At 44.3% G+C, this 27,007-nt stretch overlaps 1 protein-coding gene across 2 annotated transcripts in view; it reads left to right on the top strand.

Moving 5' to 3' along the window:
• NTPCR (nucleoside-triphosphatase, cancer-related) overlaps positions 1-27,007 on the top strand; it is a 287,934-nt gene that overhangs the window by 68,798 nt on the left and 192,129 nt on the right. For both annotated transcript variants that reach the window (XM_075339749.1, XM_075339750.1), the window contains exon 3: positions 24,261-24,360. In XM_075339749.1, the coding sequence (XP_075195864.1) occupies positions 24,261-24,360 (100 nt within the window). The remainder of the gene's footprint in view (positions 1-24,260; positions 24,361-27,007) is intronic.

The raw sequence follows: 27,007 nt of genomic DNA, 5'->3' as shown, positions 1-27,007 counted from the left end.
CCCGGGAACGATGAACTGCAGCTTACCTGCGGCCACCGGCAATGCTGAAGGAAGGAGGTGGGCAGGATGTTTACTTCTTGCTCATCTCCGCCCCTCCACTTCTATTGGCCGGCCACTGTGTGACGTCGCTGTGACGCCGAACGTCCCTCTCCCTTCAGGAAGTGGATGTTCGCCGCCCACAGCGAGGTCATTTGGAAGGTAAGTACGTGTGACGGGGGGGTTACAGCATTGTGCGACACAGGCAAGAAATTGCCCGTGCCGCACAAACGACGGGGGCGGGTCGCACGATTAATTGTAACGTGTAAAGCAGGTTTTAGTTTGATGTGTGCAGCCTTATCCTTATGTATTATGTATTTTTTTGGCTTGCACTCATAATATATATTAGTGCTCACTTCAGGTATCCTATTTAGCTTTACGAATCTGTGACATGGGATGTGGGAGTGCACAGAAGTAACAAGATATTGGAAGCGAGTAAGGGACCAGATTCAAGCATGTTGGGCAACGAAACTTCCACAAACACCACAGGCCCTGTTCTTCCACCAATTACACCCCCCCGAATCTGAATCTCAGAGTATGGTAGACAAAGTAAAGATTCCTAGAAACATCCACATATTTTTAGTGGTGGCTCTTCGGGCTTTGGTTAGCGAGTGGCTTAAACCAAACACTCCATCAATGGGAGTGATAGTATTGAAACATCTTTTGGGACTAGAACTGATAGAAGCGGAAAGGAGTAAAGAAAAATCCGCAGGAAAAGTTTTCCCGCTGTGGAAAAAGTTCATTGGTTTTCATTATAGTCCTCAGGAAATCCTTAAAATAATTAGCCCTTTCCGCCATACAGAATGGTATCGTCTGGAAGACCTGGGAGGGACATTGGGGGTCTTGGGACTGTCATTAGACACTTAAGGCCACTTTACACGCTGCGATATCGGTACCGATATCGCTAGCATGGGTACCCGTCCCCATCGGTTGTGCGACACTGGCAAATCGCTGCCCGTGGCGCACAACATCGCCCGGACCCGTCACACTACTTACCTGCTCTTCGACGTCGTTGTGACCGGAGAACCACCTCCTTTCTAACAGAGCAGTCCGTGCGGTGTCACAGCGACGTCAATAAGCGGCCGTCCAATCAAAGCGGAGGGGCGGAGATGAGAGGGACGTAACATTCCGCCCACCTCAGTCCTTCCGCATTGCGGGCGGCGGCAGGTAAGGTGAGGTTCCTCGCTCCTGCGGTGTCACACGGAGCGATGTGTGCTGCCGCAGGAGCGACAAAGTACATTGTACACGCTGCAGCAGCGATATTTGAGAAGTGACCCCATGTCCACAAGGAGCGATTGTGGACGTTTTTGTAACGATCCAAAATCGCTCCTAGGATTCACACACAACGAGATCGCTACAGTGACCGGATGTGCATCACAAAATCCGTGACCTCGAGATGTAGCGATCTCGTAGCGTGTAAAGCCCGCTTTAGCGCGTACCACATGGAGATGGTAGTCAACACCATAGCAAGAACATAATTGTGGAAGGGATCACACTCATATTCTTATTCTTTGTTTGTGATACTACCTTTTATTTTTTCTTTCTTTGCAAGGTTTACAGTTGCATTGAGAAACAAATCAATCTCATGTATGCTGATGTTTACTATTTGACCATGCAATTGACTGTTTACATTTTTTATGTTTAAAAATTTGAATAAAAAAGATGTTTAAAAAAAAAAATTATGGAGAGCCACCTTTTAGATACTTCCATAGGAATTTTTTTAGGCCACGCACTTTCAAGTAACATTACCTATAACTGTGTTTGCAGATTTTTCACCAGGCAATTAAAATTGCCAAGAACCACTTTTTAGATACATCACTTACTATTTTTTTAGGCCACGCACTATCAAGTAACAAGACCTATGATTGTACATACTTTTCAGCAGCCAATAATACAGTATGTAGCAATATTTACAGTACATGCTTCATTTGAACTTTTTAGCAGGCACTACAAGTACCAATCCCTATTTCGATCATGAAATGTGCTGATATGTGGCACACACCTTTCCGTACACTGCCGGTCACTGTTGTAAACTATCGCTCTAATATCTATGTGAACTATGCAGCATTAAACCCATTGCTAAGCTCACCTACAATGCACGTCCCTATTGTAAACTATTGCTCTCCTATCTATCTGAACTACCTAGCATATTTCCCCTAGCTAAGCTTATGCCCCCGTCTCATTTAACGACTTACCAGCGATCCCGAAAACGATGTGACCTGATAAGGATCGCTGGTAAGTCGCTGGGAGGTCGCTAGTGAGATGTCACACAGTCTGATCTTACCAACGACGCAGTAACGATCAGCAACCTGTATAACGATCTCTGCGGGCGTTGGGACTGTGTTAGGAGGTCGTTGGTAGGCGTCAATCACAGCGATGCGTCCTGCCCAGCAGGACATCGCCTTTGAAGAAAATGGTCCCAACCATTCAGCAACGACTAGCGATCTCACAGCAGGGGCCTGATCGCTGGTAGGTGTCACACATTACGAGATTGCTGCTGCGTCACGAAAACATCACCACAATCCTATCCAAAAGTAGAAAATGCTATTAAAAAAGCATTTTTGGAGACGTGGTCAGCGTTCAGGGAGCAGAAAACGAACATTACTGACGTTTGGGACGAGGGGCTCAGGATTGCCGAGCCCGAAGGAACAAGCTCGGACTGGTACCGAATATGAAATTGGTGAATCTTTACCGAACATGTTTGCTTATCTTTAATTATCACCCCTATACAGCATGAGCCCGTACACAGCCTCACTATATACATATCTAGCCATTAAAAAGTATCGACCACTGAGCACTCTTAGTTCTTTTAAACACTTTTTTTTGCTATTGGCTAACATAGTGGAAAGATATATTTTTTGTAAACATTCATTTTAGTGAATAAAATTACATGGGGCTGATTAGGTTGGGAATTCTGACATACAGATGTGAATGCTGCTGGAGGGCATAGAGGACCTAACAGTCTGCCTTGAAGTTCACATATAATGTATTCCTCCCCCCAACCCCCCACTCGCTCCTGCGTTCATCATAAGACCCTGAAGCCCCTCTTCCACCCTCTCCTGATTCCCAATCTTTGCCCTCCTTATTGTCCCCTCCTCAGGTTATTAGCCACCCCTCAACTCCCCCTCCTTATTGCCCCCTCCTTATTGCCCCCTCCTCAGGCTATTTGTCACCCCTAACCTCACCCTCATTATTGTCTTCTCAGGATATTAGTTTCCCCTTACCTCTCCATGTGGGCCCCCGCCGCACTGCTGCTTCTTCTGCCGGGTACTTTTCTAATGACACAGGTGCGCGCGGTGAGCTGACGTCATTAAGGTGCGCGCCTGTGTCACAGAGAAAGTGCTGGGCAGGGAGCAGAGGACATATTCCTGCATTCTGCTGCCTGCACTGTGCAGAGCTGTGGGATCTCTCCCTGCCTAGCACACCGCGTGTGATGAGGGCAGTCTGGCCAGGGGCCCCTGGAGCCTGTAGCTTCGGACAACAGGTCAGATTGCCCTCATTATTAACTGGCCAGCAAGGGCACCCTGAACCTCTGGGCCCCAGTGCAACTGCATCGGTGGTATGTCCGCCACTGTTGCAATGCACAAAGCTAAACAATGAAATATAAAACAAAAGTACACATAATGAATAGGTTATCATGAACCCATGGTGCAGCTCAGTAGCAGACCCTTGACGTTTTGCGTACCTCCACACCACTTTTGCCTAATAGTGTAAATAAAAAAAAAAAAAAAAATAAAAAAAATATATATATATATATATATATATATATATATATATATATATATATATATTTCAATATATACATATATATTATATACTGTGTATGTATGTGTGTGTGTGTCTGTGTAATATATATATATAATTAATTAGTACAGACCAAAAGTTTGGACACACCTTCTCATTTAAAGAGTTTTTTCTTTATTTTCATGACTGAAAATTGTAGATTCACATTGAAGGCCTCAGAACTATTAACCCATGTGGAATGAAATACTTAACAGAAAAGTGTGAAACAACTGAAGATGTCTTATATTCTAGGTTCTTCAAAGTAGCCACCTTTTGCTTTGATTACTGCTTTGCACACTCTTGGCAGTCTCTAGATGAGATGCCTTCAATGTGAATCTACAATTTTCAGAGTCATGACAATAAAGAAAACTCTTTGAATGAGAAGGTGTGTCCAAACCTTTGGTCTGTACTGTGTATGTATATGTGTGTGTATGTATGTATAATATATATATATATATATATATTATACACATATATATATATATATATATATATATATATATATATATATGTGTATAATATATATATATATATATATAGTTTACGAGTAACTTGGTATGCGAAACACACAGAAACACTCACGCACAGACATATTATGCTCACCTTACCTCTTCCGTTCCCTCGCCGGCCTCATGGTTCTTGTAATTCGTCGGTACAGGATGTGTATCGGGTAACCATTGAGATGATGGAGGAACGTCCGCTATTAGCCGCTACTCAAAGGCAGCGCGCTGACCAATCAGAGGCAAGCCGCTCATGCCTTTTATGTTAGTGTGCTGGCAGCGGAAGGTCCAACATCGGTCGCTGCCCGTGGGGCACAAAATCGCGCGGACCCGTCACACTACTTACCTGCCTAGCGACGTCGCTGTGACCGGCGTACCGCCTCCTTTCTAAGGGGGCGGTGCGTTCGGCGTCATAGCAACGTCACTAAGCGGCCGCCCAATAGAAGTGGAGGGGCGGAGATGAGCGGGACAAACATCCCACCCAGCTCCTTCCTTCCTCATTGCGGGCGGGACGCAGGTAATGAGAGGTTCCTCGTTCCTGGGTGTCACACGTAGCGATGTGTGCTGCTGCAGGAACGAGGAAACATCGCTGCTGCAGCAGCAATGATGATTGAGAATAGGGGGTATGTCACCGATTTAGAGATTTTGAACGTTTTTGCAACGATTCAAAATCACTAATAGGTGTCACACGCAACAACATCGCTAACGCGGCTGGATGTGCGTCACAAAATCCGTGACCCCACCGACATCGCTTTAGCGATGTCGTAGCGTGTAAAACGTATAAACTATGGCTGTGCACTTCTAATTAAAACCGTATTATATTACTCTAAATCTGGAGTGAGTGCCTTTGGTCAAGTGCTTTTCTTGTGATTGATATGGTTGGCTTTGCTTGACAGGTGCACCCCCCCTATTCCTGATAAATCTGCCGTATAAACTATCGCTGTACACTTCTAATTGACACGCGTTGGGCCAGGTCCTCCACCTTTATTTTCAGACAGGGAATCACCATGATAGGAATTTTCTGCCTATGAGGTATTGCAGTTGCTGCTCTAACTATTTGGTCATAATGCTGCTTGAGAGATAGAATGTCTGTCTCAACGTATACCTATTTATAAGATGGTTATATCTCTGATTCATTATCTGTATTGTTATACATTTTGAACTATTTATGGTGATTCTGGTACAATATATTTTTGAGAGGATTTATTCTGGATTGGGTCTCATTACCATTGTCCTTAATGTTTTTTAATATGTCTGCACTGTGTTGTATTTTGTATGTGTGTTTTTAAACTTTTTGATACACAAATAAAAACCGTATTATATTACTCTAAATCTGGAGTGAGTGCCTTTGGTCAAGCGCTTTTCTTTTGATTGATATGGTAGGCTTTGCTTGACAGGTGCACCCCCCCCCATTCCTTATAAATCTGCCTTATAAACTATGGCTGTGCACTTCTAATTGGTTTTCTTGTAGCGTGTAAAGCGGCCTTTAGGGTCATTTTACCCTCTTTCGGGACTTCAGGGGGAGCTCTAAATTTCTGGGACTTCTAGTATTAACACTAGAACTACTGGACTCGTGACACCTATATAGAAATACATAGTGCAAAGTAGTCAAAATGACTACCTCAGTAGTTCTAGTGTTAAAAAACTATCTCTAACGGTCCCTGGCTGTCGTGCATTTAGGCTTTCCGTTGGTGCACCACACTGTCCCTCTATAGGGGTTAACTGCTGGTTGCGCCTTCGGGGGAGTCCGGTGCATGGTCCAGTGTGTCCACCCCTGCTGCCCCTCGGAGACCTAACAATGGCAATGATGTCACTGTTATGCACCATGAACTGCCATCAAGTGCCATTCTTTGGTTGGCAACTTTTTTTTTTTTTTTTAACTGCTCAGGACCAGTTATCGATGGGCCCTCTCTGCGTTCTGCTCAGGAGTCCACTGAGTGACATAGGCGCACCAGAGCATTGTCTGGTATCTTGCTGAGCTAATCCATTGTTACTAACAATGATATAGGGAATGGATACTGTATTAATTTCAGAGAGTGTATTAGATTCACTGAGCATGACCTTTCTTTGTATTTTAATTTTGTTTTACAGGACGCCACATGACAGCACCACAGGAGTTACTTCCTTGACCTCTTCAGGGACAGGAAAAACGAGGTTAAAAGCCCCTCCCATTCCAACCTCCTCAGTGTTTTTCCTGTCCCTGTACAGGACGGACGCAAGTATCTTACCATTGGGATGTACAGGGTCCAGGCGGATCGGGCGGGAGGACCTCGCTCTCTCCTTCCAGCCTGTCAAGTAGCCTTAGGCGGACACCTCTCGAGGAGAGGTACCTCAGCCCGCCGGTGGAGCAGGAGCTCTCAGTGCCAGCCGCTTCCCTCTCTGGAGGGCTCTCGGCATCCTACTGCAGCCGCGGCCACGAAGCACTTCCAGGTTAGTGCATTACATGCGTTCCAGGGTAGTACGCATCTTCGCACATGCACAAATAGAGGCAGTTCGCACTTCCGGTTCCGGGTTAGTGTGACTAAATTAGGTTTCCCAGGTTTCCCTGGACTCGCAAACTTAACTTTTCTACATTATACTAGAATAAAAAACTTCGTCCACAGCCTGCAACTAGAAAGGAGCCCACCAAGGCCACTCACAAAATTTGAGGCACTATGTTCTCAGCTGAGGTCTCCCACGAAGGTCCTTTCACAAATTTACAGTCTTTTGATCTCCGATAGTATACCCAAGAAGAGTGCCTTTGTGGGAAACTGGGAGAAGGACATTGGCATCACCTTTTCGGACCCACAGGTTAACCTTATTTACAGGCGATCACACGGCCCTTCACACTGCATCAGAATTCAGGAAAACTCATATAAAGTGGTAACCAGGTGGTACACTACGCCAGTGCAGTCGCACCAATGGTATCCATCCTCTTCCTCATTGTGCTGGAGATGTGGTGCGGATGAGGGTACATACATTCACATATGGTGGGGGTGCCCAATAATTAGCTCCTTTTGGCGGGACATCTCACTGCTGATTTCGTCTCTTGTGGGCGGTAAAGTCCAGCTCACCCCAGAAATGGTCCTACTCAACTTTCCGATCTGGCCGGCTAATAATTCTCTGTCAAAACTGGCGGCTTTTGTGGTGGCAGCGGGTAAGCTTTTAGTCCCCACGTTCTGGCTTACACCCAACACCCCGACCAAAAAGCAGGTACTTAGCAAAATAGACCTGTTATTTCGCACCGAGGAACTAGCCTCCCCTCTCAACTTAGCTCAGACCCCTTCCACAAGGTTTGGAACCTGTGGATGGCTTATAGGAAATCCGCAGAATTTCTCTCAATAATTGCAGCAGAAGAGGAAGTACAAGGGTGAGGTTCATAGAGGACAAGCGGTACCTGTCCTCACCAAGCATCCTCTTTCTCACTTGAATGCTCTCAGAGTCTACCCATCTCTTATTCCCGTACTCCACCCTTCCCTACTTCTTCCTCCTCTTCCCTTTGTCTTCTATGTAGTTTTATTGAATTGATTATTTAGTTGATAACTGATCTAATTATCTGCTAAGGCCATTCTCGAGATTTTTCCAGCTCCAAACTAATGATGGCCAATGTCTGAAGCATTGTATGCTGTTATTGTTCTTCTCTGAAATACATCCTGATGAGATATGCATATGTTCCAATGAAAATGTTATGTTATATGTGTTTAAAAATTAATAAACAAAACATTGAAAAGAAAAGCCTGAGTTCCAGAGTGAAGCAACTGCCACTTCCACGGTGCTGCATGATTCACAAACTGCAGTCTAGGAAGCAGGCAATGATGCTTCCTGCTCCCAACCTGCTTTTGGCCAGATGCAATTGCAGCGCCCCAGGGCCGGGGGGTACTCGGTTCCAGGTGCGCTGTGCTGGGGAGCGGTGTCACAGTGATGGCCGTTACCCAGTTCCGTGACCGCTGGGGGTGCCCTCTCCAAAAATGTAAAAAGAAAACATAAGATAAAATAAAGTAAAGAAAATAAAAGGGTTTCCGTGATGCCACTTGCGGTTTGAGGTAAGATATAGTAGTACCCCTGCTGCTGGAGATATTGGGACTGTTGTTATAAGCAGCTAGGGTGACAGGGCCCTCCGCAAGCAGGGCTTGAGTCCTGGTTTAGTGTTGTTGTGACCTGTAGTGCGGCTTTGGAGTGCAGAGCAGTAATAAGTTGCACACGACACAGTCTTTGCAGTTTAACGGGTTTTACTCACTTAAGTCCGGTGGAGTGGCCTGCTCGAGTGGCACCGCGGGTCTTCTTTCTTCCCTATGATGGCTTGAAACCCGGTGAAGCCTCCTGTTGCACTTAGTTGAGCTTTTGGTCCCCGTGGTGTGGAACTCTTGGGGGCCTTGCTTGCTCTCTGTCATTTTTCCCCGGGCACGTACAACAGGCCCAACAAACCTTTCGTGTGTTGGACCTTACTTCAGTGCCGGTGGCACGGATTCCAGCATGGAACTCGAGAGGCGGAACCCGGACCTGGAATCACCCGAATGGAGGTAATAAAAACTTATGGGGAGGGGAGGGACGCCGTCAGTATCCTCAGACAGGCTGTGTGCAGTCTTCCTGTAAGAGCCTAATGCGGGCTTCACACGGTACAATTTATCGTGCGATTGCACGAGCGATCGTACCCGCCCCCGTCGTTTGTGTGTCACGGGCAAATCGATGCCCGTGACGCACAAAGTCGTTAAACCATCGTCACACGTACTTACCTGATGAGCGACCTCGCTGTGGGCGGCAAACATCCACTTCCTGAAGGGGGAGGGACGTTCGGCGTCACAGCGACGTCACACAGTGGCCGGCCAATAGAAGCGGAGGGGCGGAGATGAGCGGGACGTAAACATCCCGCCCACCTCCTTCCTTCTGCATAGCCAGCGGGTGCCGCGGGACGCAGGTAAGCTGTGTTCATCGTTCCCGGGGTGTCACACGGAGCGATGTGTGCTACCCCGGGGACGATGAACAACTGGCACCATTAAAATTAAAAGATTTTTTTTAAATTAAATGGCGAGTACACGACTCACGATTTGTGACCGAATCTGCGTCGCTCGGAGCTGTCACACGAGACGACGTCGCAAGCGATGCCGGATGTGCGTCACGAAAACCGACGCCCGCATAACAGTGGATGAGGGTGACCGTTCAGACGTTAAGTCCCCTGATGTATCCAAGGTCCACGATTGGCCCATTTAAGGCATAGCGGTGTACTAAATTGTCTGAGCCTTGTATATTTCAGGGTGGAGGTTCCTCTGCTGGCTCTGGCACCATCCCTAAAAAAGAGAGCAAAAAGTCATCAGGAAAATCTAAGTGGTGTGCGGTGTGCAATGCAAAATTAGCTCACACATGCTTTAAAAAGCTATGTGAGGCCTGTATTGCTAAGCTGATCTTGGAGGAGCAGAAAACCTTCCTGACTGATATGCGGGCTATGATAAGAATAGGAGAAGATGTGCAGGCGACAGTATCTAGCTCGGTAACCCAACAGGAACACCAGGTGGCCTCTCTAAAGAGTCAGCGATGCACGTTAGAGGAATCTTCGGAGGATGATGATTCTTTCTCTGAATCTGAGCCACAAATGGAGGAGGCTCTGGGAACATTACCAGAAGAAGGGAGACGCTATCTTTTCTCATCAGTAGATACCGATGACCTTCTCCAGGCTCTACGAAAAACCATGATGGTGGAGGAGGCGGAGAAACCACGATGCATACAGAACAGGGTGTTCGGGGGCCTCAGATCACAAAGACGCAGAGTCTTTCCCATCACTCAAAACATTCGGGCAATGATCATGGAGGAATGGGAGGAGGCAGAGAAGAAGCTCGTGATTCCAAGGGACTTCAGAGCTTGTCTTCCGTTTGAACCTGAGGACTTCAAGGAATGGGAAGACATTCCCAAAATTGATACCCCTGTAGCAGAGGTCGCAAGAAAGACTTCGATCCCATTGAAGGACTCTTCTAGGCTTAGAGACCCAATGCATAGGAAAGCAGATGGGCTTCTGAAGAAGGCTTGGGAAGCCTCGGCAGCCACCATCAAGACTAATATAGCGGCTACATCAGTAGCTAGATCCATGCTTGATGGTTAAATGATCTGGAAACTCATCTCAGAGACAAAGCCCCTGGGGAAGCTGTCTTAGAGTCCATCCCCCTGTTAAAAATAGCTACAGGATTCATGGTGGATGCCTGGCGGAGTCTGATAGATTCTCCGCTAGAAATGAGGCTTTAACTACCTCGGCCTACCATGCGATATGGCTAAAAACCTGGTCTGGAGATAGCACCCCAAAAAATAAATAATGTTCTATCCTCTTTTCAGGTATTTTGGTCTTGGTCCCATATTAGACGTTATCCTTGAAAAGGCTTCATATAAAAAAGGAGGCTTCCCAGAGGAGAAACCTAGATGATCTCTTCCCTCCCATAGCTTTCGCTCTTTCAAAGGGCAGGATTACAAGGGGAAGGGAAAGACAGGGAGGTGGAGCTATCACAAAGGGGGGGAGGAAGGATAAGAATCCCCATTTTGACTCCAGGAAAAGGCCGGATAGATCCTGACGCCATGCCCATAGGTTGAAGACTCTGTGGGTTCCTGGAAGAGTGGAGAAAAAATATCCTCAAATCCATAGGTCCTCCAGGTCATAGCACAGGGTTTCCAAATAGAGTTCTCCCGTGTTCCTCTCAGGAGATTTATCCTTACAAAGCCCAGGTCCAGGTCCATTCACACTTGTCTCTGGCTGGACATTGACACCCTATTACAAACGCAGGCAATAATCCCCCTTCCTGTGCCGGAACAGTTTCAGGGCCACTACTCAACCCTGTTCTCAATCACAATGCAGTCACGAATTCCGCACAATTGTATATTTAAAACCCCTCAATCACTGGGTCCATTAAAAAAATTCCATATGGATTCCATAAAATCTACTATCCCTCTTCTCAACACACACTTAGTCATGGCCACGATAGACCTGAAAAGTGCCTATTACCACATAGCCATCCATCCAAGGTTCCAAAAATACCTAAGGTTTGCCCTAGAGAAAAAGGGAACCATCTACCACTTCCAGTTCCAGTGACTGCCATTCGGCCTATCCTCTGCAGCCAGAACCTTCACGAAGGTGATGGCAGAGGTAGTAGCCCATCTCAGAAGATCCAACGTCACCATAGTACCCTACCTAGACGACCTCATACTGGTAGTGGACTCTCCGGAAGAACTGTCTCAGGAGATTACTACCACCTTAAAACAGCTTCAGTCCCTCGGTTGGATAATAAACAACCACAAATCGAACTTCCAGGCAGAAACCAGGAAGATATTTCTGGGTATCCTGCATGACTCGGACTCATGAACCATCTTCTTGCCATCTCAGAAGGTAGAAGTGATCAGGAGCAGAATCCAGATCCTCCGCCAGAAGAAGAGGTGCACCATCAAAGAAGCCATGAGTGTGCTCGGCCTCATGACCTCATGCATCCCAAGTGTAAAGTGGAGCCAGTTTCATTCCAGAGCTCTTCAGAGGCTAATCTTGACGACTACTGTCGGGTTCCGGTGGTCCTTAAAAGCAGAATCAACTTACCCCCTCACATCAAAGATGATATGCAATGGTGGATGGACTGGAAGAACCTGCGCGTCGGAGTTCCATGGGATTACTCGCCCTCTGTCACGCTTACCACCGACGCAAGTCAGACGGGTTGGGGGGCCCATGTGGGGCCCATGTGGGGCCCCATTACTTCCAAGGAAAGTGTCCAGGATAGATGACAAACAGGTCCTCAAATTTCAGGGAGCTGAATGCAGTTTGGCAAGCCCTAAAGATAAATTGACATCTCTTTTTGAAGAGTCATGTCAGGGCCCTCTCCGACAATAATATCATGACGATGTCCTTTCTTCACCACCAGGGAGGCTCAAAACATCCCCCTCTACAAGCTCTGGCAAGAAAGATTTTTCATTGGGCAGAAAGATCAATACTATCCATCTCAGCTGTCCATCTGAAAGGCTCAGAGAACTGCCTGGCAGATTACCTTATCTGGCGCACAATAGATCCCTCAGAATGGGAATTAAAAGGAAATGTATTTCAGAGTCTGGTCAAAAAATGGGGCGTACCTCAATTGGACCTGATCGCCTCCAGACACAATGTAAAAACAAGGCAATTCTTTTCCCTGAACCCACAAGACAACCTGACTGCAGTGGACGACATGACTCAGACATGGAATATGAACTTGCTTATGCCTTTCCTCCTCTCCCATTAATTCCCAGAGTGCTCAAAAAGATCCAGCAGGACAGAGCCAGAATGATCCTCATAGTCCCTTATTGGCCGAAGAGGAGCTGGTTTTTATTACTGCATACCCTTGTGATAGGAGACCCCCGTGTACCTCCCCCTGATGGAAGATCTTCTCAGCTAGGGACCAGTGTTTCACCCAGACCTACATCACCTACACTTGTCGGCTTGGATCCTGAAGAGAGGTGCTAGAAGAAAAAAGGCCTGTCACATGCAGTTATTTCCACCCTCCAAGCAAGTAGGCAACCTATGACAAGGACCATCTATAGGAAAATCTGGAGAAGGTTCTGCATGTTTCTAGGGGAAGAACCGGTGGACAGTGCTCATCCAAATATCCCTAAGATCTTGGATTTTCTTCAGATGGGGTGCCGCAAGGGGCTAAAACCAAACACGCTGAAGATCAAGATCTCTGCTCTTAGCGTATTCTTCAATGCACCACTGGCCTCCCATCCGTGGATCGAACGATTCGTAAGAGGCATCCAACGACTGAGACCCATGATCAGATCTACCGCACCTCCGTGGGACCTGGGTTTGGTTCTGAATAGACTGTGACCCTCCTTTTAAACTGCTCACTGAGATACCTATTGATAAGTTGTCCTTCAAAATGATGTTTCTGGTTGCAGTGACAACGGCTAAACGAATCGGAGAAATCCAGGCCTTATCCATCAGAGATCCATATCTGCAGGTCCTGGACGACAGGATAGTCCTGAAGCTGGATCCCACGTTTCGCCCCAATGTGGTCTCCTCGGTCACCCTGAAGCATAAAGTTGTCCTTCCATCTTTCTGTTCCGACTACAAGAATTATAAGGAACAGCGTTTATATTTATTGGATGTCAGACGAGCAGTATTGGTCTATTTGGAGGCTGCCAGGAACTGGAGTATAGACTCTACTCTATTTGTCCTATTTAGGGGAAAAAAATCAAGATAGAACGGCTTCTAAAGCAACCCTCTCGGTGGGTCAGATCAGCCATAGGATGAGGCTATCTGTTTGTAAGCAAAGAAAGACTTAGGGCCCACTCGACTAGATCATTATCCACATTGTGGGTGGAAAAAGCGGGGGCCTCCCTCGAGCAGATTTATAGAACGGCCACATGGTCAGGACCAAACACAGTCTGCAGACACTACAAATTAGATATCGTAACCAATCAACAGACCCTGTTCGGTAGGAAGGTACTTAACGCTGTAGTGCCCGCCCTAATATTGGATTACTTTGGTATTCTGTGGTGCTGTCATGTGGGGTCATGGAAAATAGGAATTACAACCTACCAGTAATGATATTTCCAGGAACCCATCATGACAGCACCCTTATTTCCCTCCCTTATGTTCTTTCTGATAATGTGAATTAACATTGTATGAAGGAAGCAAGAAAAATAAAATTGCGTTCTACTCGTCCTGGTGTGGTACTTGGAAAAATCACTGAGGAGCTTGGGATGGGAGAGGGTTTTAACCTTGTGTTTCTTGTCCCTGTAGAGGTTAAAGGAAGTAACTCCTGTGGTGCTGTCATGATGGGTTCCTGGAAACATCACTACCGGTAGGTTGTAATTCCTATTTTCTTATTTGTCATTTATAATGTTTATTTTCCTATAACCATTTTTTTCCAATAGAAATTATAGTCACTCCTTGTCTTTTCCTTTCCTAAGGGCAGCTTTGCACGTTGCAACATCGCACGTGCGATGTCGGTGGGGTCAAATCGAAAGTGACGCACATCCGGCGTCACTTTCGACATCGTTGTGTGTAAATTCTAGATGATACGATTAACGAGCGCAAAAGCGTCGTTATCGTATCATCGGTGCAGGCTCCGACTTTTCCATAATTATGCTGCCGCGACTGGTACGATGCTGTTCCTCGTTCCTACAGCAGCACACATCGCTGTGTGTTACGCCGCAGGAGCGAAGAACTTCACCTTACCTGCCGCCGGCGGCTCTACGGAAGGAAGGAGGTGGGTGGGATGTTTACATCCTGCTCATCTCCGCCCCTCCGTCGCTATTGGCCGCCTGCCGTGTGACGTCGCTATGACGCCGCACGACCCGCCCCCTTAGGAAGGAGGCGGGTCGCCGGCCAGAGCGACGGTCGCAGGGCAGGTATGTGCGTGTGAAGCTGGCGTAGCGATAATTTTCGCTACGCCAGCTATCACAAGATATCGTACCTGCGATGGGGGCGGGGACTATCGTGTGCGACATCGCAGCATCGGCTTGCGATGTCGCAACGTGCAAAGCCCGCCTAAGACTATTCTCCCAGTTATTGTATTTTATCTTTTATATTTGTTGTTTGAAAAAATCACAATAGAAATATGTTTGAAAGAACTAAAGTTTTATAATTTACATGTGCAAATTGCCTCTTCAGAGAGGAAGAAGACTGGAATCCTAGTGCCACCAATATGTGACAATCAAGTGCAAGTGTTCTTAGTTTCTGAAGAGCAATTTGCATATTTAGTTTTTCAGAGGAACAAACAAGGTTTTTAAGTCTGCTCATACTGGCATACCAGACCTGGCATGTCACTCTCCACAAGGAGAAACCTTACCTTTTAGATCCCATACTTTTACTTCTGAAGCAATCAATCCTCCATTATATTTAATGAGTTGCTTTAATTTAAGATATACAGTAAGTAGAAGGTAAAAAAAAAAAGGAAACTGGTTAAACACTATAGGACGCAGCTTACTATAAGACACACCCAATCAGGATATAGGAGAATTGTATGTCCTACAAATTGAAACTTCTCTGATGGTGTAATTCAGCAGAGGAGTCTGTCCGACAAGATAGAGTGCCACTGCATAGATCTCTTATGGTCATGTCACACACAACGACAGTGACGACGACGACGTCGCTGCTAAGTCACCATTTTCTGTGACGTAGCAGCGACCTTGCTAGCGATGTCGCGGTGTGTGACATCCAGCAACGACTTGGCCCCTGCTGTGAGGTTGCCGGTTGTTGCTGAATGTCCTGGACCATTTTTTGGTCGTTGCTCTCCCGCTGTGAAGCACACGCCGTTGTGTGTGACACCGAGAGAGCGACGAACTGAATGTGCAGGGAGCAGGAAGCCGGCTTCTGCGGACGCTGGTAACCAAGGTAAATATCGGGTAACCAAGCAAAGGCTTTGCTTGGTTACCCGATATTTACCTTCGTTACCGGCATCCGCAGCTTCTAGAAGCCGGCTCCCGGCACACGTAGCCAAGGTACCCATCGGGTAAATAAGCAAAGCGGTTTGCTTATTAACCCGATGTGTACTCTGACTACGAGTGCAGGGAGCCAGCGCTAAGCGGTATGCGCTTATAACCAAATTAAATATCGGGTAACCAAGCGAAGCACTTTGCTTGGTTACCCGATATTTACCTTAGTTACCAAGCGCAGCATCGCTTCCACGCGTCGCTGCTGGCTGCTGGCTGGTGGCTGGTCACTGGTCGCTGGTGAGATCTGCCTGTTTGACAGCTCACCAGCGACCATGTAACGACGCAGCAGCGATCCTGATAAGGTCAGATCGTCGTCGTGATTGCTGCTGCGTCGCTACGTGTGACCTAGGCCTTAGTTATTGGTAAGGTCGTTAAAGGTGCGCTCCTCTCTATCACAGAGATAGCTGCCTCTGGATTATAGAACACACACTTGCTATAAGTGTATCCTACAGTCAGATAAAAAAAATTTAAAAGCAACGTCAGAGAAAGAGTATTAAAATTCCCCCGAACAATAACTTTAATAATTAACATAGCAATAATATATCAACAGTATTTACCTGCCCAGGTCACAGAAACTATGCAGCAAAACCCCTTAATAAACAACACAGGTGCAAAATAATAATTAGACAACCTACCAATTCAAAGAGGGGGTGATTGCTTAGTATTAATATTGCAACAAAGGATTGTATAGGGAACTGGTCACAAATATGTAGTGCCGTGTCTGGATTATAGCCTATTTGTGACACCTATACTATTTGATTAGGCGACTTGCCCCACACTATATAAGTGCAGCATACCAGAACAGACAGTGAAGACCCTTGACATGGGTTATGAGGTTGTGTGTTTTGGCCAAAATATTGACCAATACCTAGTATATTTTATATTGAGGTTAAAATAAGTATTGAACATGTCACCACTTTTCTAAGTAAATATATTTTTAAAGGCGCTATTGACATGAAATTCTCACCAGATGTTGGGAACTATCCATGCAGTCCACTCAGGCAAAGACTTTAAACCATAGATGTCCATGAATTAAGTTGTGAGTGATCTTGAGAAATGACATGGAAAAAGGATTGAACACCGTTACTATAATTTATTTAATACTTTTTACAAACCTTTGTTGGTGATGACAGCTACAAGACTCCTCCGGTATGGAGAAACTAGTCACATGCATTGCTTGTGTGTGATTTTCGTCCACTCTTCCACACAAACACACTTCAAATTCTGAACATTCCGTGGACTCCTTCTATGAAGCTTTAGTTCCTTTTATAAATTGTTTATTGAATTCAGGTCAAGTGATTAGCTGGGCCAGTTTAGCAGTTTTATTTTCTTTCTCAAAAAAACAATTGAGTTTCCTTGTCTGTGTGTTTAGGATCATTGTCTTGCTGAAATATCTAGCCTGATTTCATCTTTATCATCCTTGTAGATGGCAGCAGATTTTTATCAAGAATGGCTTGATTCATTTCTCCACTCATGCTTCCTTCAATTCTATGAAGATGGCCATACAGTGCTGGCCAAAAGTATTGGCACCCCTGCAATTCTGTCAGATAATACTCAGTTTCTTCTTGAAAATGATTGCAATCACAAATTCTTTGGTATTATTATCTTCATTTATTTTGCTTGCAATGAAAAAACACAAAAGAGAATGAAACAAAAATCAAATCATTGATCATTTCACACAAAACTCCAAAAATGGGCTAGACAAAAGTATTGGCACCCTTAGCCTAATACTTGGTTGCACAACCTTTAGCCAAAATAACTGCGAACAACCACTTCCGGTAACCATCAATGAGTTTCTTACAATGCTCTGCTGGAATTTTGGACCATTCTTCTTTGGCAAACTGCTCCAGGTTCCTGAGATTTGAAGGGTGCCTTCTCCAAACTGCCATTTTGAGATCTCTCCACAGGTGTTCTATGGGATTCAGGTCTGGACTCATTGCTGGCCACTTTAGTAGTCTCCAGTGCTTTCTATCAAACCATTTTCTAGTGCTTTTTGAAGTGCTTTAGTGTTTTGGGTCATTGTCCTGCTGTAAGACCCAAGACCTCTGAGGAAGACCCAGCTTTCTCACACTGGGCCCTACATTATGTTGCAAAATTTTTTGGTAGTCTGCAGACTTCATAATGCCATGCACACGGTCAAGCAGTCCAGTGCCAGAGGCAGCAAAGCAACCCCAAAACATCAGGGAACCTTCGCCATGTTTGACTGTAGGGACCGTGTTCTTTTCTTTGAATGCCTCTTTTTTTTTTCCTGGAAACTCTATGTTGATGGCTTTCCCCAAAAAGCTCTACTTTTGTCTCATCTGACCAAAGAACATTGTTCCAAAATGTTTTAGGCTTTCTCAGGTATGTTTTGGCAAACGCCAGCCTGGCTTTTTTATGTCTCGGCATAAGAAGTGGGGTCTTCCTGGGTATCCTACCATACAGTCCCTTTTCATTCAGACGCCGACGGATGGTACGGGTTGACACTGTTGTACCCTCGGACTGCAGGGCAGCTTGAACTTGTTTAGATGTTAGTCGAGGTTCTTTATCCACCATCCGCACAATCTTGCATTGAAATCTCTCGTCAATTTTTCTTTTCCTTCCACATCTAGGTAGGTTAGCCACAGTGCCATGGGCTTTAAACTTCTTGATGACACTGCGCACCGTAGACACAGGAACTTTCAGGTCTTTGGAGATGGACTTGTAGCCTTGAGATTGCTCATGCTTCCTCATAATTTGGATTCTCAAGTCTTCAGACAGTTCTTTGGTCTTCTTTCTTTTCTCCATGCTCAATGTGGTACACACAAGGACACAGCACAGAGGTTGAGTCAACTTTAATACATGTCAACTGGCTGCAAGTGTGATTTAGTTATTGCCAACACCTGTTAGGTGCCACAGGTAAGTTATAGTTGCCGTTAATTACACAAATTAGAGAAGCATCGCATGATTTTTCAAACAGTGCCAATACTTTTGTCCACCCCTTTTTATGTTTGGTGTGGAATTATATCCAATTTGGCTTTAAGACATTTTTTTTTTTTCTTTCATTGAAGACAAATTAAATGAAGATAATAATACCAAAGAATTTTTGACTGCAATCATTTTCAAGAAGAAACTGAGTATTATCTGACAGAATTGCAGGGGGGGCATTACTTTTTGCCGACACTGTAGCAGTATACTAAAAAAGCACTGTCACTGCAGTGGTGGTTGGCAGTTGGCGCCACATGTTTAAGGCTTCAAATAAGTTTGGGACCCACTCAGAGGTTTGCCATGATGTGGCAGTAGGAATCATACAGTCTGATCAGAATGTTAAACCAAGAACCTCATGTTCAGGTACATACATTTTTGCCTAGAAGCATTTGATGAAAGTATGATATTTGGATGTGCAGTTCTTATCAATCTAGCATATAGCAAGGATATTAACCCTTTGAAAAGGGATTGGAATGTCAAATAAATAGCAATGGTTGATGGCACAATAATAAAATAAGAATCTTAATGTGGTCAGATGCAAGTATCACAATAAGATGGTAATAGAAACTGAATCAAGAGTGATTAATACTAGTAAGGTATATATATAGTGAATTGCAGCCAGATACATTAATGGGTATTAACAATATGTGCATGTAATAGGTCATAACCAAATGTAAATGGTACCAATCACTTTTTTGAGAAGCAGTGAGTGGTACATGCAAAAAGGACTAAATAGTCCACCAGCCATAATAACATTGCCATTACATATATACCAGGTTCATGTAGACATAGAATGAATGAGGGTCCACTGACCGCTGCAGAAAAAGCAAGGAGCTTAGAGCAGGGATTATACCCACCAAGGTAAAGAGGTTCCACCGGAGTACACCGCCCACACCTAAGGTTCATATATGGTTCATATATGGTTCCCTATACCTTTGATCTCTGCTATTTATGATTTGTACCCTTCTGCAAGGTTGAGCTTTTTTCTACTATAGTCCGATTTGTATGGGATTTATATCCCTTAACAAGGTCCCGCCCTCTTTAACACCGCCCTTTGTTTTGCTGTCTTGATTTTAACTCGCCTTCCTTCTGTGTATGTCCTCTATGTGTCACAATGATTAATAAATACTTTTGTATTTTTTCAAACACTTGTTTGCATTATTGATTATATTGTATAGATTCTTGGACTGAATCAATCCTTGCTATAAACTGTTAATATGGTGATTCTGGTCAATTTTTGACACATTTATGATGTATGTATGTATGTATTCATATTATCTAATCTATCTTATCAATCTAGCAGCAGTAAAAAGTGATGGAGCACACCATGTCTAGCCATTTTAGGGTATTTTCACACTTGCGTTGTTTTACTTCCGTCACAATCCGCCCTTCTGGAAAACAGCAGAATCCGTTAATGGATTCCGCTGTTTCCCATAGACTTGTATGGAGGACGGATTGTGCCAAAGGTACCTGCGTTGCTTCCACTGGCCGACGCTGCGTTGCTTCCGCCGGGCGGAAGCAACGCAGCATGTAACGTTTTTTTGAGCAGCGGAATCCTTAGGATTTCACTGCGCATGCTCTCTCTGGCTCCCTGCACCCGTAACCAGGATACACATCGGGTAACCAAGCAAAGTGCTTTGCCTAGTTACCCGATATTTACCCTGGCTACGCGTGCAGGGAGCCTGACACTTCCCCGCTTGGCTCCGCCCCCTCCCGCACTCCACACCATATGTACGCACACGCGCACACACACACACACATTCACTCACTCACTTGTCCTCAGCGCCATGGCCCCGCTTGGCTCCACCCGCTCGGCTCCACCCACCCCGCTTTCCGCCCCCCGCACACATTCTCGGCAGCCGAACGATCAGCTAATCACCTGGCGACTGGCTGCTGTGAGCGATCAGCTGAGTGCCCGGCAGCCAGGCGATCAGCTGATCGTTCACAATAGTCTGCCGTCGGTGAAACTGTAAAAAAAAAAAAAAAAAATAGGCTGATTCCGCTGTTTTGTACGATCTGTTGCATCCATTGTGCCACTATATGCAACACATTCGTTGCATCCATCACACAACGCAATACAATGGATGCCGTCCAACGCAAGTTTGAAACTAGCCTTAATTGTACCCAGGAACATAGCTAAAAGAGCTATTTCTGGAATCCAAAGTAAATCAAACCCATAAATTATGAGAAAAAGGCAAACTAATATTGGCCCAAAATGTACGTAATTTCTTATAGCTTCACTAAATGTGTCATATCATGCCTTTACATTAGCCACATTTCCAACAAAGATTAGCGTTAGGAAGGAAGGCAGAATGTAACCAGGAGGGAGTTTTACACATCCACTTAAAGTGTTATTTATTCTCTTATATTTTACAAGATATGGACCTCTCATGTGGTATACTATTTTTTTCATTCCTCAGGTGAAAATGTTTTCCCCAAAGCTTTTTCCCATGTGGCAACAAAAGATGGCATATAATCCAGCTGTCTTCCCAGGAGTAGTCCATAGGTTGTAGAGACAGTATAAGTTGGGGAATCGCTTTGAATTTACAGGGTTTCAAAATTGGAAAGATGCTTCCACATGAACTGTATTGTTACCACTTTTGTTATAAATTGTCAAAGTCCCTCTGGAAGTCAGTGTTAATTAAAGGGCATCTATCAGGTGATTTTCTAGTACAATACTAATGTTATCTTTAACCCCTTAACGACCACGGGCAGTCAAATTACGTCCCAGCGGTCATAGTGTTAATTCCAACAGCGGGGGGATGGGATCCGAGCATATGTCAGCTGATTTGTACAGCTGACATGTGTGCCTAGCAGGCACGAGCAGATCCGCGATCTGCCCGTACCTGTTAACTCTTTAAATGCCGCTATATAATCGCGGTAGAAGTTACATCACCGCCCAACACCGGAAGTCACGTGACATGATCACGTGGATCCGATGGCCGAGTACTGCAGGTTACAAGAGATTATCATTTCTCCCTATCTGAGTGGTGCTGCTCTGATCAGGAGAAAAGAATGAGCGATCAGACTGCTGATCCTTATAGCCCCCTAGGGGGACTATTAAAGAAAAAAGTTTTGAAAAATTAAAAAAAAAAAGAAAAACTAAAAGTTCAAATCACCCCCTTTTCGCCCCATTGAAAATTAAATGATTTAAAAAAATAAAAAATATACACAATTGGTATTGTGCGTTCAGAAATGCCTAATCTTATCAACACATAAAATCAATTAATCTGATCAATAAACAGCATAGCAGCAAAAAAATTCCAAACACCAAAATTATGTTTTTTGGTCACTACAAATTTTGCGCAAAATGCAATAACTGGTGATCAAAACTTAGCATCTGTGCAAAAATGGTACCATTAAAAACATCAGTTCGAGACGCAAAAAATAAACCATCACTGAGCCATAGATCCTGAAAAATGAGACCGCTACGGGTCGTGGAAAATGGCGCAAGCAGTGTGCCACTTTTTTTGGACAAACGTCTGATTTTATTTCACCCCTTTGATAAAAGTAAACCTATGCATGTTTGGTGTCTACAAACTCGCACTGACCTGAGGCATCACATTAACATGTTAGTTGTACCATATAGTGAACACAGTGAAGAAAATATATCAAAAACAATCGTGCAATCACACTTTGGCGAAACACCCCCGGCCCCCCCCCCCCCGGAAAGTGGAAAATTGTCTGGTCGTGAAGGGATTAAATAGGGCTTAAGGAGACCTTTCAGATCAGTAAGTTTCATTGCTCTACATTATCGTGTTATCTTGTTTTCACCTCCATAGAATTTAGTGGGACATAGTATCTAGTCAAGTATATGTAAATACGAACTGCATATGCCTTGCTCCCCCTCCCAAGAAAACAGTTGCAGCATGCTGCAAGTGTAATGCGATCCTGTTTCACTCGCACCCATTCAAGTCTATGGGGCAAGAGAAACATCACACTGCACTCGCATTACACCGGTGCGAGTGCAGTGCAAAAATCGCAATAGCCGGCAACGGAGGAGATAGGGAGATAAATCCCTCCCTCTCCTCCGCAGCACCCCCCTGCAGCTGTGGTCTGATCGCACGATCGGACCACAGTCACTTGACCCTCGTATGACACTCGGCTCCCGCTGCGAGCGTGAGCCAAGTGTCATGCGAGGACTCGCACTTAACCCCATGTGGCCTCAGCCTAAATCTGAACTGAATTTGCACTGCTGCCCCAACCCATACTCTTTCCCACCTCTCATCAGTAATACTGAATGCTCTGGTAGGTGGAAGTGAGAAGCAGTGAATATGCAAATTGTTTTTACTTACATTTGACCAGCTGAATTTTATGGAGCTTACAGCAAGATAACAGGATAAGGTAGAACAATAAAATTGACTGATACTGAAGGGTCTCCTTAAGGGGTACTTCTCACATAGCGAGATCGCTAGCCAGATCGCTGCTGAGTCACGGTTTTTGTGACGCACCAGTGACCTCATTAGTGATCTTGCTGTGTGTGACACTGAGCAGCGATCTGGCCCCTGCTGTGAAATCGTTGCTCGTTACACACTGTACTGGTTCATTTTTTGGATGTTGCTCTCCCGCTGGGAAGCACACATCGCTGTGTTTGACAGCGAGAGAGCAACGATCTGAATGTGCAGGGAGCCGGCTTCTGACTGCTGCGGATGCTGGTAACCAAGGTACACATCGGGTAACCAAGCGAAGCGCTTTGCTTGGTTACCCGATATTTACCTTGGTTACTAGCGTCCGCCACTCTCAGGCTGCCAGTGCTGGCTCCCTGTACACGTAGCCAGAGTACACATAGGGTAAATAAGCAATGCACTTTGCTTATTAACCCGATGTGTACCCTGGCTACGAGTGCAGGGAGCCAGATCTAAGCGGTGTGCGCTGGTAACCAAGGTAAATATCGGGTAACCAAGCAAAGCATTTTGCTTAGTTACCCGATATTTACCTTAGTTACCAAGCGCAGTATCGCTTCCACGCATCGCTTGGGGCTGGTCACTGGTCGCTGGTGAGATCTGCCTGATTGACAGCTCACCAGCGACCATGTAGCGATGCACCAGCGATCCTGACCAGGTCATATCGTGGTTGGAATCGCTGGTACGTCGTTTAGTGAGACGGTATCCTAAGCCATATTTGAAGATAACAGTAGTATTCTACTACAAAATTACCTGACAGGTACCCTTTAAGAGGTCCACAAATATTTAAAAACTTTACACTTTAAACTTGGTGATAGAGCCTCTTTTAAAGGCACTTACATTTGTTATTATATGGGCGGCACGGTGGCTCAGTGGTTAGCACTGCAGTCTTGCAGCACTGGGGTCCTGGGTTCAAATCCCACCAAGGACAACATCTGCAAGGAGTTTGTATGTTCTCCCCGTGTTTGCGCGGGTTTCCTCCGGGCACTCCAGTTTCCTCCCACACTCGAAAGACATACAAATAGGGACTCAAGATTGTGAGCCCCAATGGGGACAGTGTTGCCAATGTATGTAAAGCGCTGTGGAATTAATAGCGCTATATAAATGAATACAATTATTATTATTATTATTATTATTATTAATTATTATATTCACATATGATTTATATCATTTTTTTTTTTTTCAGCGGTGACTTAAATAATGTGAGCTGTATGCACAGAGTTGGGCAGTATATCGTGGACATCAGTTCATTTGAACATTTGGTACTTCCCCTTATGGACTGTTTGGTAAGTTATTTTTAAGCATATTGAATTCTATTGTAATTTTTATAATGTTATATATAACAAGTTATAAATTTCAATATATCTGGTCGTCTTGGGTGTTTGATATTGATTTGAATTCAACATGGTGATTGCAGGTAGGAAATAATTCACTAGGGTGGTTTATTGGCTAGCAGCAAATAATATATATGTTGAAACATAACTAAACTTTTTTTAATGCTGGACATGTAATTTGCAAAAATATGGTTTGAGTTAATTACAATATTTTAGCCTTCTTTCAAAAGAGGAGATGATGAATTGTGCAAATTGTGTTGTAACAACTTCCAAAATCTGTAGACCATATCCGGTGGCCTTAGTGACATGAGCATGTAGGGAGGTTGGGGGTAGAGAACTGAGAGTTCTCACGGTCCTCATCCTTCTTTATAGCAGTCACAGTGAGAGCAGGAGCTGGATTTGTAAAATAAATGTTTTTCATTTACATGGTTTTAATAAATTTGAAATACTGTATTTTTCAAATTATAAGATGCACTTTTCTTCCCTAATATTTGGAACGAAAATAAGGGGTGCGTCTTAAAATCCGAATGTAGCTTACCGGGAGGTGGATAATGGGTGCTGTGCTGACTGCGGGGCGAGCTGCGGTGGGGGCGGTCTGTGCAAGCGGCTGTCTGCAGTGGCTGTCTGTCTGTGCTGAGGGCTATGTTTGCCGGCGGCTGTGTATGCCGGCCGCTGATTGTGCGGAGGGCTGTCTGTGCGGAGGGCTTTCTGTGCGAGCGGCTGTATGTGCTGGAGGCTGAAATTAGATAAACCTACATATAAAAATTTAGGTCCACAAAATCTTTATTTCCATAGTAAGTTTATTAAATATTATACAAAATGTAGACAATAATTTAAAATTACTTTATGCATAAGCTACAACTATTCAGGTATGAGGGGAATGAATCGCACTACTACGAGTAGCTAAATGGGAATGAAGACGATCAATTGCACATTGATGTATAGGCTAGTACAATAACTCTGGATAGCATATACAGTAGCTGTATAATAAACTAGATATACAAACAAATCTATGATGTAATAGTCAGATAACACTGAAATTTAGTTACTATTAACAATAAGGCGCCAAATTATAGAGCAAAAAATTCTAAGAGAAACCGATTTGGTCAAAAAATATAACATAGTTTATTAATAATTAAAATGAATGTCAACTGGCAGAGTAACTAGAACAGGGGCATCACATGTATAAATATTAAAAAGTCAGGAACAGGTATCACTGCATAGGTATTACAAGTACTAGAACTAAAAAAATTATGTTGCTATGAAGAAAACAGATACACAGTACTATAACAAATTAGACTCGAGTTTTCACAGGTATAGTATATATAGCAATCATGTAATGACAAAAGCCTTACTATGTGGTGTTTAACAGGCCATATGAGCGATACTTTGTGCTGTAACACCTTTCTATAACAATTTTTTACATTGCATAATATAGCCATTACTACTGCACATAGCCATGTACGGTAAGTGGTTTTATAACAGTACATATAGTTCTGACCCTTGACACCACCGATGGTCAGCACTATATGTGTCTATTTTTTTTATCCTTTAAACACCACATAGTAAGCCTTTTGTCATTATATGATTGCTGTATATACTATACCTGTGAACACTTGAGTCTAATTTGTTAAGGTACTGTGTATCTGTTTTCTTCATAGCAACATTATTTATTAGTTCTAGTACTTGTAATACCTATGCAGCGATACCTGTTCCTGACTTTTTAATATTTATACATGTGATGCCCCTGTTCTAGTTACTCTGCCAGTCGGCATTCATTTTAATTATTAATAAAATTTGTTATATAGAATTTTTTTGTTCTAAAATTTGGTGCCTTGTCATTTTCCCCGTAGGTCAGCTATATCCATGTGACCCACACACTATCTGAATATATATACCAGTCATTTTACATTTCATTTTATAGTGTTGTGTATATTCGTATTTTTCTTTGATCAATTTCTGTATGTACTATTAACAATAAGTAAATAACCCTGTTATCACAAATAGAACACCATATCTATCGACAATCTAATCCATGGTGTATATGTTAAAAGCAAAATGCATAGACTATCTAATATATAAAGCTGAATACGTATTTGTGTGTGTGGTGTATGGCCGGGATTGGTATCTGCACCGTCGCAGCTATAGCCACAAAATTTTTCACACTCACACATCTGGACTCCGAGAGCCTCATAGGCTATGTTGTGAGGCGAAATTTTAACCCCGCGCATTCCAATTCACCAATCAATTTTGCCCCTATCTACATAATGGAGAAAAAGTGAAACGAAAAGTGTATCCGCACCGTCGCATTTACAATCACGAAATTTTGCACAGACACCTCATGTGACCCAGGGAACGTTGTAGACTATGTTTTGACAGGAAAATTTAACCCCGCGCTTTACAGTTACTCTCCAAAAAACATGCCTCCATTAAAGTAAATGGAGCCTGGAACTACAGGTTATTAGTAGGAGCTGTGATTGGTTGCTATAGGAACAAAAGACATTCATAGTATAAGAAGCTTATATGTGAGGTAATAAGATGTCAGTGGGGAGACGGATAGAGAGAGACAGACTGGGAAAGGGACAGACTGGGAAAGGGA

Source organism: Anomaloglossus baeobatrachus, chromosome 3 (genome assembly GCF_048569485.1).
Source record: "Anomaloglossus baeobatrachus isolate aAnoBae1 chromosome 3, aAnoBae1.hap1, whole genome shotgun sequence".
NCBI classification, from domain to species: domain Eukaryota; kingdom Metazoa; phylum Chordata; class Amphibia; order Anura; family Aromobatidae; genus Anomaloglossus; species Anomaloglossus baeobatrachus.
This window is presented reverse-complemented; position numbering and strand designations above follow the sequence as displayed.